The sequence below is a fragment of the Staurois parvus genome, unplaced genomic scaffold, assembly GCF_062004578.1.
Source record: "Staurois parvus isolate SC_StPar_1 unplaced genomic scaffold, SC_StPar_1.0 ptg000203l, whole genome shotgun sequence".
Taxonomy (NCBI): Eukaryota; Metazoa; Chordata; class Amphibia; order Anura; family Ranidae; genus Staurois; species Staurois parvus.
The window spans coordinates 45376-65184 of record NW_028317999.1 but is presented as its reverse complement, the minus strand read 5'-3'; the positions used below and the strand labels follow the sequence as shown (position 1 = coordinate 65184).

The 19809-nt window shown below is 41.7% G+C and overlaps 1 protein-coding gene across 1 annotated transcript in view; it reads left to right on the top strand.

Moving 5' to 3' along the window:
* LOC149461399 (DNA repair-scaffolding protein-like) overlaps window positions 1–19809 on the top strand; it is a 97293-nt gene that overhangs the window by 35150 nt on the left and 42334 nt on the right. The window contains exon 2 of the mRNA XM_089678363.1: window positions 12694–12849. Within this exon, the coding sequence (XP_089534489.1) occupies window positions 12694–12849 (156 nt within the window). The remainder of the gene's footprint in view (window positions 1–12693; window positions 12850–19809) is intronic.

Genomic DNA, 19809 nt, shown 5'->3' with positions numbered 1-19809 from the left:
GTGTGTGTGTATGTATATGTGTATATATATATATATATATATATATATATATATATATATATATATATATATATGTGTATATATATGTGTATATATATATATATATATATATGTATATATATATATTTATTAGTATTAATCAATGTGAAATTATCAATGCCAAAATAATGATACTACATTTTGCAATTCTGTTACAGGAAATGACTTGGAGTCACTACTAGAAAAAAGCTCTAAGAAACCTCCTAATATTTTTATACCTTCCAGATGAAAACAAATCTTTGGAGTTTAAAGGGAATAAATCTATGCTGGAAGAAGCTTTAGAACACGAATTTCAGTCTTCATATTTTTTTTGTCTTTTTATGTTTATTAAAGTTATTTTAACTCTACAGAGTACCGGAAGAAGAAAAAGATAAGAAATCTCAAGACATCTCAAAGAGGAGGAACTTATAAAAACAATTGACTTTTGACTACTGATGAAATAATTTGTCAGATATATTGTTTTTTTGTGTGTATTTTATTTTGACACGGTATGTTTACCATATCAAGATTAAATCAATTTTCACATTAACATTTACACACTGTGTTTTTTCAAGGTTGAAAGGGTTAAACCTCTTTACAATAGAGTTACTCTATTTAATTGGAACATCTGTTGTTAGTTAAGTTAGGGATACATTTCCTAAAGTACATGTAGATAAGCTAAAACAGGCTTTACATTGAAAAATTTATTTTATTTAAAATTAATTTAATATACATGAATGAATTGAAGTTAGCAAACATGTTTATTAGTTAGGAAAAGATGTATGGATTATAGAACTTTGTGATAAATTAATTTATTAAGGGGATAAATTATTTGGTGAAAGGAAAAATAATTTTATGGTATGCAAAACAAAAGGTTTACCAAGTTTACTTTTCCCTATATAGAATGAAAGTGAAAATATATTCAGTTCAATTATCTTAAGATCTAATAACGCATGGATGGATATGAAAGTGACGAGACTGTGCATAAATAGATTAAGATTTGCTAAAATTGATCATTTTGAGAAGGAAATGTTAGAAGCCTTCCATTATCTAATATCTGCTTATTACATTACTAACATATGTATAAATGTGTTGAATTGTAAAATGTTACTAAACCCAGGACCCTGCATTCACCCTGTCTGGTCTCCCACCATACACACTACATGGAAATGCAATTATTTTAGTAAATATAAACTGCTAATTACCTTTTCTCATCAGCAGTTGGAGCAGTCTTGTGACTTCTATCAGTGTCCAGCAGAGCACTGGTAAAGCTTGTAGGAGGAGTTTTCTTTCTGCTGTAGGAGGATGCAGAACCTCTGACCTTTGTCTGGACAGTGCTGATTGGCCCTGTGCTGATCACATGCACTCTCCCAATAAAAAAAAACTAAACCTTTCTAGCAATTCACATCAAACTGTGCATGTGCATAGTGTCTCCACACAATGTCTTATCAGGTGATAAGAGGGGGACACTGGAAGAAGGGGAGGATCAGAGAAGTCAGGATCAAACAGCATTTTTACACAATGCAGAGGATAACAAGCATGCTTTACTGCATATACAGACTGATTTTGCTGTTGTGGGTTTAGTAACATTTTAATTGAGTTGTTTTATTTCTATTTGTTCTAGATTGGGAAAAGTAAGATAAACAAACATTTATAGTATATGCGAATACATATGTAGGTGAATATGTGTCTTGGTTTTTTTCTGTACATTCTGGCAACATGTGGCCATAATTAGTCATGAATTGGCTAGCTTTCCTCCCCCTATCTCTGTAGGTTGGGATTAAAGTTTCACTGTAAAGTGACCAAGAGTGCAAGAATCTTTCATATACCTTTTAAGCACAAGTTTTATACTGTAATATTTCTTTATTGGAATATTTATATAAGACATATCTTTACATTAACAGTACTTTTGGGAGTTATATGTGTGTATATACACACACACACTGCTCAGCTTAAGGAAAATGAGTACACCCCAACAGATTTGTCAGAAAACCTTTCTTTTCAGAATCAACATTTTCTATGGGACACTATACTACAAAATACTCCCACAAATGTGGGCCATTGATTGCAAACAAGATTTGTTAATTGGTACACACAAAAATGTATTTTTCCCGAGTCATCTTCTAGGACAGCTCACTTGAGAGATAGGCTCCTCCCAGGAAACACCCGCTCCACCTTTTTCCTCTATAAGTAGCCTCTCTCCCAGGGGACCCTCAGTATTAGTGTTTCCTCAGGCCAGGAGTGAGCTACGCCCGTTTTGTTGTTTTTCTAGGGCCACCTGGCGAGGTGCTGAGGCCCCCCTTTCCTCCTTTTCTAAGCAAGGCAGGGGCCTTGTGAGGGGGCTTCAGTCAGGTCCCCTTCGTGTAAACCCCTCTGGGGTGGGGGTGACAGACCCCAAATGGTCCTAGCGGGGCTCTCCAGGGGGGCAGAGCCCGCTACGCCGACCTGGGCAGGATTGCCTTTCCCTTGGGCTGAGGTGAGCTTACCTTTTCCGGGATCTCTGCAGCATGGACGGTGGTCGGGCAGGACGCCGGAATCGCGTCATTTCCGGGCGCCGGGAAGTGACGTCACTTCCGGCGCAGGAACAGGAAGCGGCGCTGCCGCCATGTGGGCTATGGGCGGCGGGCCGTAGAACTCGCCCACACCACGGCCGCTTCTTCCACCGGCGGCCGTGAGAGGGAGGCCGGCGCATGAGGACCCCAGGGAGAGGGCGGAGCCCGCTAAGCCCTGCAAAACAGCCGCACCAAGGGGGAGTTCGCGGCAAGCATGGAGGCAGATCTGTCAAGGCTGGGGGAGGCCTGCAGCAGGTAAGGGCCTTTTTGGCTGCCACAACCACCCCGCCCACCCTCTCATTCCCCCCTGCCCTTCTTCCCTACACTACCTAGGGGCTTTCTGGGTGCTGGGGGGCCACGTAGGGGCCCCAAGGGGGCTGCACGGCGGATGGGCGCCCTATGTTCCTCATCCCCAGGTGGGCCCACAGGGGGGTGGCACAGAGGCTTGGTGTTTAGCATGTCTGCCTTGCAGTGAATGGGTTGTGGGTTTGATTCCCGACTATGACACCTCCTGCATGCTTTGCATGGTTTGCATGCTCTCCCTGTACATGCATTGATTTCTAAGAGTCCGGGTCCCGCCCAGGACAAAGCCCCAACCAGGCACCTCAGGGAGATGACCTGGAGGAGGAACAACCGGATCTCTCCCTCCATGACCAGCTGTATGCAGGTCTAAAAAAAAAAAAAAAAAAAAAAAAAAAAAGAGAAGAGCGGCCACGCAGTCCATGCGTATTCTACTTTATGGTCCACCATCAGAAGGGAATGGGAAGAGCCGGAAAAGGAGGCTCTTTCCCAAATACCTCAAGTGGAGATTCCCATTCAAGGAAGAAGATGCTGCACCGTGGGGACAGCATTCTGTGTGGCTCAGAGAGAAGCAACTTAGTCTATCACTGCAAAAAGGCCCAGGTTCAAACCCAGGCTCAGGCACAAAATCTACTCTTAACTTGCCCAAGGCCAGATGCTCCTCTTTCTAGAACAAGGCGCCTCGGCAGGAGAGATCCGGAAGTCGCTGCCGGTCTTAGGGGAAACTGTGGCTTTCACTGCAGACGCATCGATGGAAGCCATTTGATTTACAAGCAAAGTCTACTGCGCTTGTAAATTCTGCCAGAAGAGCTATCTGGTTAGAATCTTGGCAGGGGGATCTTGCCTCTAAATACGAATTCTGCTGTTGGCCCTTCGAGGGAAAACGCCTCTTCGGGCCAGTACTAAATTCGGTCCTGGAAAGGTCAGCCAACAGAAGGAAAGGTTTTCCAGCCCCAAGCAGGCCTACAGGGCGGAGGGGGTTTTGGCCCAACAGGCAGTATACGACAAAAGGAGACTAGGCACAGGCTGGGGATCAAGGATTAGTCAAGGAGAATGGAAGACTTCCTCTTCAACCCCAACCAGAATAGATCCAGGAACCGGTCCAAGTGACCGGAGGAGCCAAGTGGGAGGAAGGCTGGGACACTTCCACATACAGTGGCTAAAAATCACTCGGAACACTTTATCTTAGATGCATTCCGAATGGCTACAGAATAGAGTTCTCAAGACCCCCCCCCCCCTCAAAGGTTCTTCGCAACACCCCTGCCAAGGGACAGGGGAAAAGCGGACATGTTAGTAGACCTCCTGGATGGGATGCTCGGGCAGAATGTAATTTGCCAGCTGGAGGAGGAAGAGAGGGGGAGTGGTTTTCTACTCCCATTTCTTCCTTAGAAGGAAGGCGTTGGGAACCTGCGGAATGATACTCAACCTGAAAAAGGGGAACGAGTTCGTGGGACCAAAAACAAAAAAAAAAAAAAGTTTTGCAAGGATATTCACCAATGTCCGAGCAGAACCGCTACTTTTATTTGCAAATACAGAGAGGGGTGTGGAATCCCACGTACGTTGCACAAATTCCTTCCCAGAGTACTTGGGATGGCTAATCAATAGGGGGGGAATATCCCAGCTAATACCTCCCAGAAGGATCACGTATCTGGGGCATGCCCTGGATTCCAAGAATACCTGCTTATACCTAACGCGGGAAAAAAAAAAAAAAAAAAAAAAAAAGCTCTCTGACTGCAGCAAGATACGAAGATCTTCCGGGGGATGGCGACCTGCACGGATGGGCAGCACAGTGGCTACATGGTTGGCACTTCCGCCTGACAGTGCTCGGGTCGTTGGTTCGGGTCCTGGCCGCGGTTCCACCTGCCTGGAGTTTGCATGTTCTCCCTGTGACTGCGGGGGTTTCCTCCCACGCTCCGAAGACATGCTGGTAGGTTAATTGGCCCTAGTATGCCAGTGCTGCAATGAGGTTAGTGGGGCGCATGACAGCTGCCATACCCGGAGTGCAATGGGCACAGTTTCACTCCAGAATACTGCAGGACCATGTCCTCTCCCACTGGGATGGCAGCCAAGCAGCCTTAGATTCCAGGATCCGCCTCACACGCATGAGGAATTCGCTAAAGGGGGGGGGGGGGAGAACATCCACACCTTAGAGCAGTGGTTCTCAACCTTCCTAATGCCGTGACCCTTTAATACAGTTCCTCATGTTGTGGTGACCCCCAACCATAAAATTATTTACCCAGTAATTATAATTCATGAGTGTCGTTTTACCTCCAATACTGCTGCTTTCAACACAGTAGCTGCTTTTAACAGAGTAACTGCTTTCAACACAGCAGCTGCTTTCTACACAGTAGCTGCTCTTTACACATCGGAAATATGTGTTTTCTGATGGTCTTAGGGGACCCCTGTGAAAGGGTCATTCGACCCACAAAGGGGTCGCGACCCACAGGTTGAGAACCACTGCCTTAGAGGCTGGGAGAAAATGGCTGCAGGTCAGCCCGGTAAGAATCACCACAGATGTGAGTATGTCTGAGTGGGGTGCTCACATGGAAGACCGCCTGGCCCAGGGCAGGCGGGACGCGGAAATCTCGGGCAGATCATCAAACTACAAGGAATTGTTGGCTTTCCAGGGTACGAGAGGGGAAGGAAGTTCAGATCTTATCCGACAACACAACGGTTGTCACGTACTTAAACAGATAGGGGGGGCACGAGGGCCCCGAGACTGATGGATCTGGCAGAAACCCTCCTGAGCTGGGCAGAGACAAACCTAGAGTCCATCACAGCAGCGCATCTGAAAGGATATCTCAAACAGTTGGCGGACCAAATGAGCCGGAGAGAGGTCACGCAGACAGAGTGGTGCCTCAGCCGTACAGCATTCAATCAAACCTGCGCCAGATGGGGCACTCCCTCCGCGGATCTCTTCACCAACAGCCAAAATACAAAACTGGGGAGGTACTGCAGCCTGCAGAAGGACCCCAGGAGTGCAGGGAGAGATGCATTAGCCCCGCATTGGGAGGGAGACCTTCTCTATGGGTTTCCTCCGTTCGGACTGTTGCCGGAAGTGATGCAGAAGATTCAGTCATCCCAAGCCAAAGTCATCCTGATTGTACCGTTTTGGCCCAAAGGGCCATGGTTTGCCCAGCTGAAGGAATTAAGCTCAACGGACCCATGGATGATACCGCCCTCACACGATTTACGGGGGGGCAAGGGGAGGTGCTACACCCTCACCCAGGAGAACTCTCCCTAGCAGCGTGGCTTCTGAGTGGGACAGGCTAGCCAGGAAAGGCCTGTCAGAGAAAGTGGTCGCCACCATCTTAGACAGAAGGAAGAAGTCGACAAACACCGTATATGATTAACTTGGAAGAAGTTCTCCGCCTGGAAAGATAGGAATGGGTCGCCGGGGGCTCCCATCTTACATACAGCATGGGAATTCCTCCAAGCCGGGGTAGATAAGAACCTGGCTGCAAATTCCCTTAAGGTGCAGGTAGCAGCACTATCAAACTTTCTGGAATTAGGATTGGCGGCAGACCCATTAGTAATCAGGTCCCTGAGAGCTATCTCTAGGCGCCGAGTCCTGCCCACGCCGAAGCACCCTACATGGGACCTGGGCACAGTTCTGAAGAGTTTTTTCAGCAAGAACCTTTTTGAGCCTTTGGAGGTGTGCTCCTTTAGACTTTTTGACTCCTAAAACCATCCTGCTTGTAGCAATTACGTCTGCCCGCAGAGTCAGCGAACTGCAAGATCTGTTGGTAATAGAACCATACTGCACTAGCCTGCGGGACAGAACCATCCTCCGCACGGATCCGGCGTTTCTACCTAAGGTTGCGTCACATTCTCATAAGTCACAGGAAGAAATAATACCATCCCTGGAGGGAGACTACAGCAGAATTGATGATCCAAGGAAGGGGGACAGTGCCTCCAAAGGCACCATCACAAGATGGGTAAGAGAGGCCATTTCTGAAGGTTATAGAGCTGCGTCTGTCACCACCGGCCAGCCTAAAGGCGCATTCGACCAGGGCCACCGCAGCCACCTGGGCGGGAAAGGCGGGGGCCTCCCCTGGACAGATCTGCAATGCCGCAACATGGTCCAGTTTCGCCACCTTCGCTAGACACTCCAGATTTGACCTAATCGGCAGCAAGGACCAGGTGTTCGGCAGGAAGGTCCTACGAACAAAGGGCCCACCCTAGAGCATGTATTTCTATTCTACTCCTCTCAAGTGAGCTGTCCTAGAAGATGACTCGGGAAAACGCAGTTATTTACTTGTTAACTGTATTTCCAGGAATCTTCTAGGACAGCGTAACTCCCTCCCGATTGCTGTGTGATTATATACTAGGGTTTCGTCATGCTTGAAATCGTCATTGTGTCTCTACTACCATTTTTATGCTTTCTCCTAGGCCTTCGGTCATATTCTTATACTGAGGGTCCCCTGGGAGAGAGGCTACTTATAGAGGAAAAAGGTGGAGCGGGTGTTTCCTGGGAGGAGCCTATCTCTCAAGTGAGCTGTCCTAGAAGATTCCTGGAAATACAGTTAACAGGTAAATAACTGCGTTTTCCTAACAAATTCATTCAAGACCATGTTGCAAAAATGAATACACCCCAACAAAAGTCTTAGGAGCAAAGCTAAATTTTAGACAAAATCCTAATTAATAAGAATTCAACTACAGGTGAGTTTAATTATTCATTAAACCGTTGTCCAGCAGACAGTTGATTATAAAAGGGAATTAATTAACAAAGAAAACCCCTTGCCATTTCGTGCTGTCACCAATGCCACCACATGGAAGAGAAATGTTAAAAGGCCTGAGAAGGAAAATCATTTCTTTACACAAGAAAGGGGACGACTACAAGAAGATCAGCAAAGCTTAACTTATCAGTCAGAATACTGTAGCAAAAGTGATACAAAAATTTAACAAAGATGGAACTGCAACCATCTCACAGAGATGTCCAGGCAGTCCATGGAAATTAACACCTCGAAAGGAGCGTCTTCTGATGAGAAGGGTTGAAGAAAATGAATGGGTGTCGTCCACGAAGAAAGCGCCTCTTAAAGCCCATGCACAAAAAAAGCCCACCTAGATTTTGCCAGGGCCCATGCTGAAAAAGACTACTGGGACTCTGTACTCTGGCGTGATGACACCAAGATAAATATTTTTTGGAACTGATGGCTTCAAAACTGTATAGTGTCACAAAGGTGAGGAGTACAAAGAAAAATGCATGGTGCCTACAGTGAAATATGGTGGTGGCAGTGTCCTTCTGAGGGGCTGCATGAGTGCTGCTGGTGTCGGGGAGCTGCATTTCATTGATGGTATCATGAATTTAGATTTACTGCTCTATATTGAGAGAAAAGATGCTACCATCACTCTGTGCCCTTTGGGTGAAAGGGTTAAATTGATTCAGTGGCCAGGTATGTCTCCTAATCTGAACCCTTCGAACACCTGTGGGGAATTCTGAAGATACAAGTTGAGCATCACTCTCCATCCAGCATCCAGGCTCTAAAATTCTTGAAGAATGGAAAAAGATAGATGTTGCAATATGTCGCCAACTTGTTCATGCCATGCCTAGAAGACTGGGTGATGTCCTTACAAATCATGGAGGTCATAAAAAGTACTAGATGTAGCAGTTTTTGTTGTGGGTGTACTCAGTTTTGCATCAACCAATTTGAGTAAAACTGAAGATTTTGTAATCTAAGTTATATTATTAATCTTACTTTCATGTAATGAGCTAAACAAATGTTCTATAAAACTCATTTTGTCACAAAGTTTGGAAATTGTTCTTGTGTTGAGATATTCATTAAAGTATTACTTTTCAAAAGGGATGTACTCGTTTATGCTGCCCCCCTGACTCCTAAGGAATGTCTGACTATGGGGCCCTAAGTATTGACATTCAGACTCTGGTCTAGGGGAGGGGGAGCAAGACTGAAGGTTTGTTTGATACATCTGTCACTAGATACTATTGTGGGACTATAAGAAACAGAAAGGTTAATCAGCCCACTTTAAGTAGAAGATGGGAGCTGAATTGCTCATTATAGAGCAGAACAAAGACCTTTTAGGAGGACTTTTTTTTGAGACTTGGAGGACATTATGAGCTGGGCTAATGATCCCACAGCTACTCACGTGCACAAACACACATACACATTTTTATCTTAAGAATATAACTAAATTTTTTGACATTACCTTCTGTGTTTTATAATATTTGTACTTTTGTCATTTTCTGCAATTTTCTTAATAAATCCATTTTGATTTTTTACTTAAGAGCTGGCAGGACTTTCTGTTTTGGACTTTTCTCAACAATATAAGTTAACAAAAAATAGAGACAATTCGATATTTATCAGGTCTACCTCCCAGGAGTGGACAGTTGGCAGGCAGGCAGAACGTTCTAACAGTCACAACTTGAACCAAGGGGAATGCTCTCTTCATCCAGATGTTGTTTAATCTGATGTGCCAAAAATGGGTAGTCAAATGTTTCCAGGTTCAGAAAGAAGCTACCTCTATTGCCAGAACATGCCAACTCTTTAGGTCTGAATTCTGCCTCACTGCTCCACAATATGAAGTAAGAGAAAAAGTGATTCTAATTGCACCAAACTGGTCTGGGGAACTTGGTAAACAAACACTCAGACTTCTAATAGACAACCTCTGGCTCCTTCCCAACAAACTAGATCTGCTATCTCAAGGTCTTCTATTCCATCCTGCTTATCTATCTCTGACTTTACCCAGATTTTTCATTTCTAGGTAGGGGGTACGCGCCCTACCCGCAGTGTCATTTGCGCCCGCGGCTGTCATTCACCGGGTCCCGGCCGGTGATTACTCGTCAGTGCCCGGTGATTTCTGGCGATCTCCGACGGGGATGAGAACTAATTTAAACAAATTAAGTTAGTGTAAACACTAACAGTTCTCCTACCCGTCAGCTTGGGCACACTTCTTAGGATGGCTGTGCACAGCCATCCAAAGCAGTGTGTTTACAGTGAAGCACACTGACACAGACCCCTAGTAAAACAATCCCAGCACACAGCTAACCCTTTGATTGCCTCTCATGTTAACCCCTTCCTTCCCAGTGCCATTTAATACAATGTCAGAGCTTTTTTTTTTTTTTTTTCACTGCATCGGTGTCACTGGGGATGTCAGTGACACCAAGTCAGTTCTCCCCAGTGTCAGAATGCCCACTGCAGTCCTGCTATAATTCGCTGATTGCCACCATTACTAGTAAAAAAAAATAAAGAAAATTCCAATATCTATACATTTTTAAAGCAGTTAAAATAAGTTTTTTTTCCTTTTGGGATAAATGTTTTACATAAATGGATAAAAGCTGACCATTGTACCCCTGACAATGGTTTGTCTCAACCCTCTAACTGCCATTTGCTGGACAGCTTAGTCTGTTAAAGGATGTTAAGTAAATAACAGATTTTAATTGCAGGATCACCAGCTGAAAATAAAGGGAAAAAATCCTAAAGAAAACTGATAATAAAGCAACCACATCTAAGAATTGGTTAGCTGTAAATACATTTTTGTTTTTGGGTTTAGTAATTCTTTAAACCTTGTCCACGTGACTGAAAAAAAAAAGTAAAAAGGGATAATTACTGTACAGCATTAATTTGCTAATTGCTGTTTGTGAGCTGTAATGCCAATCAAGTGTACTTTGTGAGTAAACCATAATTTGGGTATGCACGGTAGAGAAGTTAAAGGATAACTTCACCTTTTATAACTTGTTCTGAATGGACCTCCCCCCTCTCCCCCACTCTGACAGCTAGTGGGGGATCTTCTCTCCCCGCTAGCTGTCAAAATGTAAAAAACACAGCTGTACGGGGCTCCACCTACCCTGCCCACCTTCTTGTGTGAAGTAGGTTTGTGCATTTTCTCCACTCCTCAGTGATGTAGCTTCATCTCCCTGCCCCCTGATTTCAGAGCTGAAAGATCTTGTTGAAATGATGTACTTTAAATAGATGTAAGGGAAAAATGGCTGTATATTGACATGTACAGCTTATTTTAGGAGGATTTGTTTCATCTTTGTGTATTACCTGAGGCCAGTCACTTCACTGGCTATATGTAAGGGTTTACAACCACTTTGTTTTTATTGCTGTCAGTGTTTCCACTGTTGTCCTGTGACCTTTGTCTCTGAGACAGAAAGTGATGGGAAATCCAAAACTTAACTGGAACAAAAGGTGAGGATCTTTTCATGTGTACACCTGTTCTAATGGCAACTAAGAGGTACATTTCTCTAATTTTGTATAATATATCCTGTTACACTTCCTGTTGCACTCCCAGGATAGAACCTCAAGGGAAATGGCCACAATGGGGCAGAGACAGCAAAAAATAAAGTGAGTGGGGTTTAACTCTGTTTGTCCCAAACTAAAAAAAATGTTTTGGCTATAACTACATTTTAACTGTTTCTAAAAGCATTATACAATAGGGAAAAACGTTTTATGCCATTTTAGATGAAAAAAAAAACAAGGCATATGCCCTACACCATGCTCTCTTCTTTTTACAACCAATCTTGTTGACCTAATGGGGCAGCACATATGTATGCATGTTATGACATCTGTATGTAAGCTTTAAGAGCTTTTAAACATAAGGGCTTGTGCAAAAAGTGTTTAGTGATTTCTCTGTACTCTGGGGCTCCAGAAGGAGAACTCTTCTACACAGCAGCTAGTCATGTCCATTCACAAAAAGATTTGAATCTTCTGAATGGGTTCACAGAATGCAATGCGTTCTGTGTCTGGGCAAGGGAGAGAAGCGGTGGGCAGTACAGCTGCAGATGACCCTACAGCTGCTCTGTCAGACATGAAAGAAGTGGGGGTGGAGACTCCTTGTGGTGATGTGGGGTGGGGGTGTCTACAGTAGCTTGAATTGAGCACAGATACAATCTAGTGTAAAATGCAGAGACAGAAATACACTCCCTTGCAGAATGAAAAGAAGCAAACTGACCATGCTGAGATTGCTGTGCTTCCACACCAAGGTGTGGTCATTTTGAAATAGGAAAGTAGGGGGACGGGCAAGAGCACCAGGTATTTCACACAAATGAAGCAATGCAGGGAGAGCAGGATGCTTTTAATACAAGTAGATGGTAACACAGACACCAGAAATATAATATTTTGGTAACATGCCCTTTAAACTTGTCGCATCTCCTCTTCACTGTCAGTTGCTTCTGAAATACGATCTGAATGCTCGCTGATTGTGCTTCAGAGGGGACGTACATTTAGGTGTTTTTTTTTTTTTCCTCAATGCATTCTCTGCATTAAGGTAAAAAAAAACTTTCAATAGTAGCACACTCCCATCCCCCCTTAATACTTTTCCGAGCCTGATCTCTATCAAGTGCGGTGCAGTCTGCAGCAGCTCTTCTCCCCTCTCCCTTGTTTCATAGGCTTGGCTTGACAGCCATTGGCTCCTTCTGCTGTCGGTCAAAACTTGTGAGCAGAGAGTCGGGAGGAGGAGCTCAGGGCTGAGTCGGGCACTCGGCAGAGGAGAAGAGCCAGAAGTACCATTGGGGAAGAGCACCATAAGAGGATGATTGGGCTGCACTATGCAAGATTGTTGCACAGAGTAGATACCTATACAGAGTTTATTTTAAAAAAAAAAAACTTTGCAATAATTTGAATCTGGTAAAAGAAGTTGAAAAATAACAGATTTGTCTGTCAGGAGCAACAGGTGAAAATAAAGGAAAAAACGCCTAAAAAAGCTCCAAATTTTTTTTTTAATGTTTGGCTTTAATACTGCTTTAAAAAGGTTGCTTGGTGGATCTGTGGTATAGTATATTTCTGTTTTCCAGCCACCAAAGTGATGGCAATTTGTATATACAATTAAATTTTTTGTGTTTTTTTTTTTTTTTATATATATATAGAGGAAAAGATCTGCAGATAAGATACTTGCACACTTCCCAGATGAAGCCAGTTGCAGTACAAAAAAATCCCCAGTAGAAAGTGCAATGAAACCGTCTTCACTCAGCAAAGCGTGGATGAAATGTGGCGAGGGATTTCATAAGTGTCCAGGAGAAAAGGTAACCTTTTTCATAATAATGACAACAGACTAGATGCTTGTGAGTTGATGCTATAGAATAACTAATTTCTAGACTTGAATTCTTAAACATCCATGATTAGGAAGACTGAATCTCATCTGAATGTGATCGTTTCCTGACCCAACCTATCATGAAGGCTGTCATTGTTCATCTTCTACCTAAATTACTGTGTGTTATGGTTTCTGACTAGCTCCAGGACTTTCAAACCACTGACCTGAGAGAACTACGCAGATCAGCAATTTCAGAAGAACATAATGTGACTGCATACTTGTTATGTCAGTGATGATAGTTAGAAAACTGGCATATCAGAATTTGATAACAGCAGTCCCATGTTTCTCTCATGACAGGTTTACTTTAACCAGTTGCCCTCCAGAGGGAGTTACCCTCCTTCCTGACCAGGCCATTTTTTGTGATACGGCGCTGCGTTACTTTAACTGACAATTGCACGGTCATGCAATGCTGCACCCAAATGAAATTTACATCCTTTTTTTCCCCACGAATAGAGCTTTTTTTGGGTGGTATTTGATTGCCTGTGCGGTTTTTATTTTTTGCTCTATAAAAAATAAAGCGGCAATTTTGTATTTTTACTTGTCTGCTAAAATAAAAAAAAATCCAATTAAATTATTGGTTACGTGAAAGTTATAGCGACTACAAATGCAGTATATGTACTGGGATTTTTAAAAACATTTTTGTTGCTAGTAATGGCAGCGATCAGCGACTTATAGCGGGACTGCAGAACTGCGGGGGGCATTTTGACACTGGGGGCCTGTCTGCTCACATGGTGTCACGGACATCCCCAATGACACCAATACAGTAATCAGTGCTAATAAAAAGCACTGACACTGTACTAATGGCACTGGGCAGGAAGGGGTTAATGTGGGGTGATCAAAGGGTTAGCGCTGTGCTGTTTTACATGATGTAAGAGCACTACTTTGTATGGCAGAGCAGTGTGCATGAGCTGACTGGGAAGAGAACTGTTTTGTTTACTAACAGTTCTCCCCAGCCCCCCCCCCCCCTCCGTCAGAGATCTTCGGCAATCACCGGCCGGGACCTGGTAATTGGCAGTCGCCAATACCCAGAAATGCTAAATCATGTGTGTGTATATATGGTTGTGTTCAAAATAATAGCAGTCAGACATCACTAACCTGATCAATCACTGTTTTTGGTAGAAATGATATTTCTACATGGCAAATAATTTACTAGCAGGTGTAGTAAAGTAATAGAAATCCAACAGACCCAACAGTCATGACATGCATGCTACTGATTCTGTGTAATTGAATCACTAATTGAAAGGGGCATGTTCAAAATAATAGCAGTGTGGAGTTCTATTAGTGAGGTCATTCATTCTTTGAAAAACAGGTGGCAATTATTGCCCTTATTTAAGGAAGGAAGGCAGCAAATGGTGTACATTCTGGTTACAGTGCATTTTTCTCTGAAATTCTGAGGAAAATGGGTCGTTCCAGACATTGTTCAGAAGAACAGCGTACCTTGATCAAAAAGTTGATTGGAGAGGGGAAAACATATAAAGAAGTGCAGAAAATGATAGGCTGCTCAGCTAAAACTATCGCAAATGCTTTAAAATGGCAACCAAAACCTCAAAGACGTGGAAGAAAGCGAAAAACTACCATTCGAATGGATAGAAGAATAGCCAAAATGGCAAGGACTCGGCCAACAATCAGCTCCAGGAAGATCAAAGAAGGTCTAAAGTTACCTGTGAATACTGTTACAATTAGAAGATGCCTATGTGAAGCCAAGCTATCTGCAAGAAGCCCCCGCAAAGTCCCACTGTTGAAAAAAAGACGTGCTGAAGAGGTTACAATTTGCCAAAGAGCACATTGACTGGCCTAAAGAGAAATGGCGCAACATTTTGTGGACTGATGAAAGTAAAATTGTTCTTTTTGGGTCTAGTGGCCGGAGACAGTTTGTCAGACGACCCCCAAACACTGAATTCAAGCCACAGTACACTGTGAAGACAGTGAAGCATGGTTGCGCAAGCATCATGATATGGGGATGTTTCTCATACTACGGTGTTGGGCCTATTTATCGCATACCAGGGATCATGGATCAGTTTGAATACATCAGAATACTTGAAGAGGTCATGCTGCCTTATGCTGAAGAGGAAATGCCCTTGAAATGGGTGTTTCAACAAGACAACGACCCCAGTAAATGTGCAACATCTTGGTTCCAGACCAACAAGATTGACGTTATGGAGTGGCCAGCCCAATCCCCAGATCTTAATCCAATAGAAAACTTGTGGGTTGACATCAAAAATGCAGTTTCTGAGGCAAAACCAAGAAAGAGAGAACTGTGGAATGTAGTCCAATCATCCTGGGCTGGAATACCTGTTCACAGGTACCAGAGTTGGTTGACTCCATGCAACACAGATGTACAGCAGTTCTCAGAAACAGTGCTTATACAACTAAATATTAATTCAGTGATTCAAAGGAAGCAAAATCTTCAAACATTGTTCACTTTATATAATGAATGTTTGAGTTTGTAAAGAAGAATATAAACACTGCTATTTTTTTGAACAGTCACTTTTCTTCAATTTGTTTAGAGGAACGACACAAATTTGATATATTTTTCTTCATGTTTTGATTTGGAATAGAATGTGTAGTGTTCCCAATGCATTTGTGTGTATGGAAATAAAAGCTATTAGAAGGATTTTGACCAATAAATAAATAATTTGCGCTAGTAAATGTGTATAAATATATAAATATATATAAATAAATCATCAAATCATAAGTCCAGAAAAAAAATATATATATGCCAATACCACAAAAAAAATATAAAAAAACTTTTAAGTGCAAAAAACTTTTGTGCAAATAAGTGTCTAAATATGAAAAATTTCACCAAAAAACCTTGATAATATAATGGCAGATCATCCATAAATATATCTTCAGAAACGGAAACTCTGCAACACACCGATCCTCATCGATCGAAATAACAGGATGAAAAACTTTGTTGTTAATCGAAAATCCACTTCTCCAATAGATAAAGGACCACCTTCAAACGTATCCATGGGGGGAAATGCCAAGCACTCGAGAGAAACAGAAAGACTTCATGGTGCAATATTATAAAAACCAATTCCTTTATTAGGTACTCATTGCACTTACTCAAGAGGTGTCCCAGCCGACACCAGCATCAACAGCATAACAGCAATCACATAAACGAGCCTGGCTACTCAGCACATGCGCAGTAGCTGGCAGCCAAAAACGTAATGACGTCACATCAATCAAGCTCCGCCCTACGCGTTTCGTCATCGACGTCCTCACGGAGCGGATAGATGTGAGACGTCTCAACCTCCATAAATATTCACTCACAGGAAACGAACAGCTGACATCAATGGGGAATCAAGCAAAGCAAGCCGCCCCACAGATGACAGGAGTCCACAAAGGATATACAATGTATCCAATATATTTGCCATCACAAGCAAAAAAACTTTAAAACAAGAGAACAAAATAAAATAAAAAGAAATTTAAATAAAACACTAATGATAAATAAATTAAATAAATAAATACATTAACGGGCCAGTACCCTCTAAGACTGTGTTTCAAAAAGGGAACTTAAAGGGCCAGTAACACTTTAAACACAAATAAAGGGGAACTCTAGTAATAATACAAAAATAATGCAGAAATTGTACAAAAAGCATACAATCTCCCATATATCATCTTTAAACAGTTGCCTATATAAAAATATACTTAAAATAACATAAAAATTAAAAATTAAAAATTTGTGAGAAAACAATTCAAATCTATATCGACATTTAACCCAAATGGTTGCAAGGAATTTAGTTCATAAATCCAAAACGTCTCTTTTTTGGAAATCTCATTAACCAAATCCGAGCCCCTCCAATGGGGTTTTACCATCTCGATCCCATAAAAAGTAAGTAAGCTCGGATCACAATTATGTACCAATTTGAAATGTTTGGATACACTATGTTTATCAAATCCTTTTACTATGTTTCTTATATGTTCGCCTATTCTTGTTTTTAAACATCTCCCAGTTCTCCCAATATATCTCAAATGACATGGACATTCTAAAACATAAATCACATGTGTAGAATTGCATGTAATCAGGGATTTAATATCATATTCTTTTTTGGAAAATGAAGAGCAGAATGACTTTCTTTTTTTATTATTACCAACTTTTACAGTCCTACAAACTTTACACTTCCTACAAGGAAAAAAACCATTTAAATTTGGAAACAGATCGAACTTTTTTGGGGGTTCGATGACATTGCGAGCCAGTTTCATCCTAAGAGACTTATTTTTCTTATAAATGAATTTAGGAGTTTTAGATAAGAATTTATTTAGTATATCATCTTTTAACAAAATGGGCCAATATTTTTTAAAAATTCGTTCAATATTTTTGTATTGCATATTATAGTTAGTAATAAAGGGTACATTATTTTCAAATCCCAAATGAGCCTTTCTATTTCCAAGAAACGTCTAATTGTGATCCGAGCTTACTTACTTTTTATGGGATCGAGATGGTAAAACCCCATTGGAGGGGCTCGGATTTGGTTAATGAGATTTCCAAAAAAGAGACGTTTTGGATTTATGAACTAAATTCCTTGCAACCATTTGGGTTAAATGTCGATATAGATTTGAATTGTTTTCTCACAAATTTTTAATTTTTATGTTATTTTAAGTATATTTTTATATAGGCAACTGTTTAAAGATGATATATGGGAGATTGTATGCTTTTTGTACAATTTCTGCATTATTTTTGTATTATTACTAGAGTTCCCCTTTATTTGTGTTTAAAGTGTTACTGGCCCTTTAAGTTCCCTTTTTGAAACACAATCTTAGAGGGTACTGGCCCGTTAATGTATTTATTTATTTAATTTATTTATCATTAGTGTTTTATTTAAATTTCTTTTTATTTTATTTTGTTCTCTTGTTTTAAAGTTTTTTTGCTTGTGATGGCAAATATATTGGATACATTGTATATCCTTTGTGGACTCCTGTCATCTGTGGGGTGGCTTGCTTTGCTTGATTCCCCATTGATGTCAGCTGTTCGTTTCCTGTGAGTGAATATTTATGGAGGTTGAGACGTCTCACATCTATCCGCTCCGTGAGGACGTCGATGACGAAACGCGTAGGGCGGAGCTTGATTGATGTGACGTCATTACGTTTTTGGCTGCCAGCTACTGCGCATGTGCTGAGTAGCCAGGCTCGTTTATGTGATTGCTGTTATGCTGTTGATGCTGGTGTCGGCTGGGACACCTCTTGAGTAAGTGCAATGAGTACCTAATAAAGGAATTGGTTTTTATAATATTGCACCATGAAGTCTTTCTGTTTCTCTCGAGTGCTTGGCATTTCCCCCCATGGATACGTTTGAAGGTGGTCCTTTATCTATTGGAGAAGTGGATTTTCGATTAACTACAAAGTTTTTCATCCTGTTATTTCGATCGATGAGGATCAGTGTGTTGCAGAGTTTCCGTTTCTGAAGACATATTTATGGATGATCTGCCATTATATTATCAAGGTTTTTTGGTGAAATTTTTCATATTTAGACACTTTTTTTGCACAAAAGTTTTTTGCACTTAAAAGTTTTCTTATATTTTTTTTGTGGTATTGGCATATATATATTTTTTTTCTGGACTTATGATTTGATGATTTCTTTATATATATTTATACACATTTACTAGCGCAAATTATTTATTTATTGGTACACTTTATATATGGTGATTTTTTGCAGCTGGTACACTATTAGGAAGTTATATAATTTTGACCATAGGCGCTATTATTAATTTTTCTTATTCCTAGAAGGATTTTGAGCTTTATTCACTTTTTTCAACACACTGCTATTATTTTGAACACAACTGTGTATATATACAGTCAGGTCCATAAATATTGGGACATCGGCACAATTCTAACATTTTTGGCTCTATACACCACGACAATGGATTTGAAATGAAATGGAACAAGATGTGCTTTAACTGCAGACTGTCAGCTTTAATTTGAGGGTATTTACATCCAAATCAGGTGAACGGTGTAGGAATTACAACAGTTTGCATATGTGCCTCCCACTTGTTAAGGGACCAAAAGTATTATAATAATCATAAATCAAACTTTCACTTTTTAATACTTGGTTGCAAATCCTTTGCCGTCAATTACAGCCTGAAGTCTGGAACGCATAGACATCACCAGACGCTGGGTTTCATCCCTGGTGATGCTCTGCCAGGCCTCTACTGCAACTGTCTTCAGTTCCTTCTTGTTTTTGGGGCATTTTCCCTTCGGTTTTGTCTTCAGCAAGTGAAATGCATGCTCAATCGGATTCAGGTCAGGTGATTGACGTGGCCAATGCATAACATTCCACTTCTTTCCCTTAAAAAACTCTTTGGTTGATTTTGCAGTATGCTTTGGGTCATTGTCCATCTGCACCGTGAAGCGGCGTCCAATGAGTTCTGAAGCATTTGGCTGAATATGAGCAGATAATATTGCCCAAAACACTTCAGAATTCATCCTGCTGCTTTTGTCAGCAGTCACATCATCAATAAATACAAGAGAACCAGTTCCATTGGCAGCCATACATGCCCACGCCTTGACACTACCACCACCATGCTTCACTGATGAGGTGGTATGCTTAGGATCATGAGCAGTTCCTTTCCTTCTCCATACTCTTCTCTTCCCATCACTCTGGTACAAGTTGATCTTGGTCTCATCTGTCCATAGGATGTTGTTCCAGAACTGTGAAGGCTTTTCTAGATGTTGTGTGGCAAACTCTAATCTGGCCTTCCTGTTTTTGAGGTTCACCAATGGTTTACATCTTGTGGTGAACCTTCTGTATTCACTCTGGTGAAGTTTTCTCTTGATTGTTGACTTTGACACACATACACCTACCTCCTGGAGAGTGTTCTTGATCTGGCCAACTGTTGTGAAGGGTGTTTTCTTCACCAGGGAAAGAATTCTTCGGTCATCCACCACAGTTGTT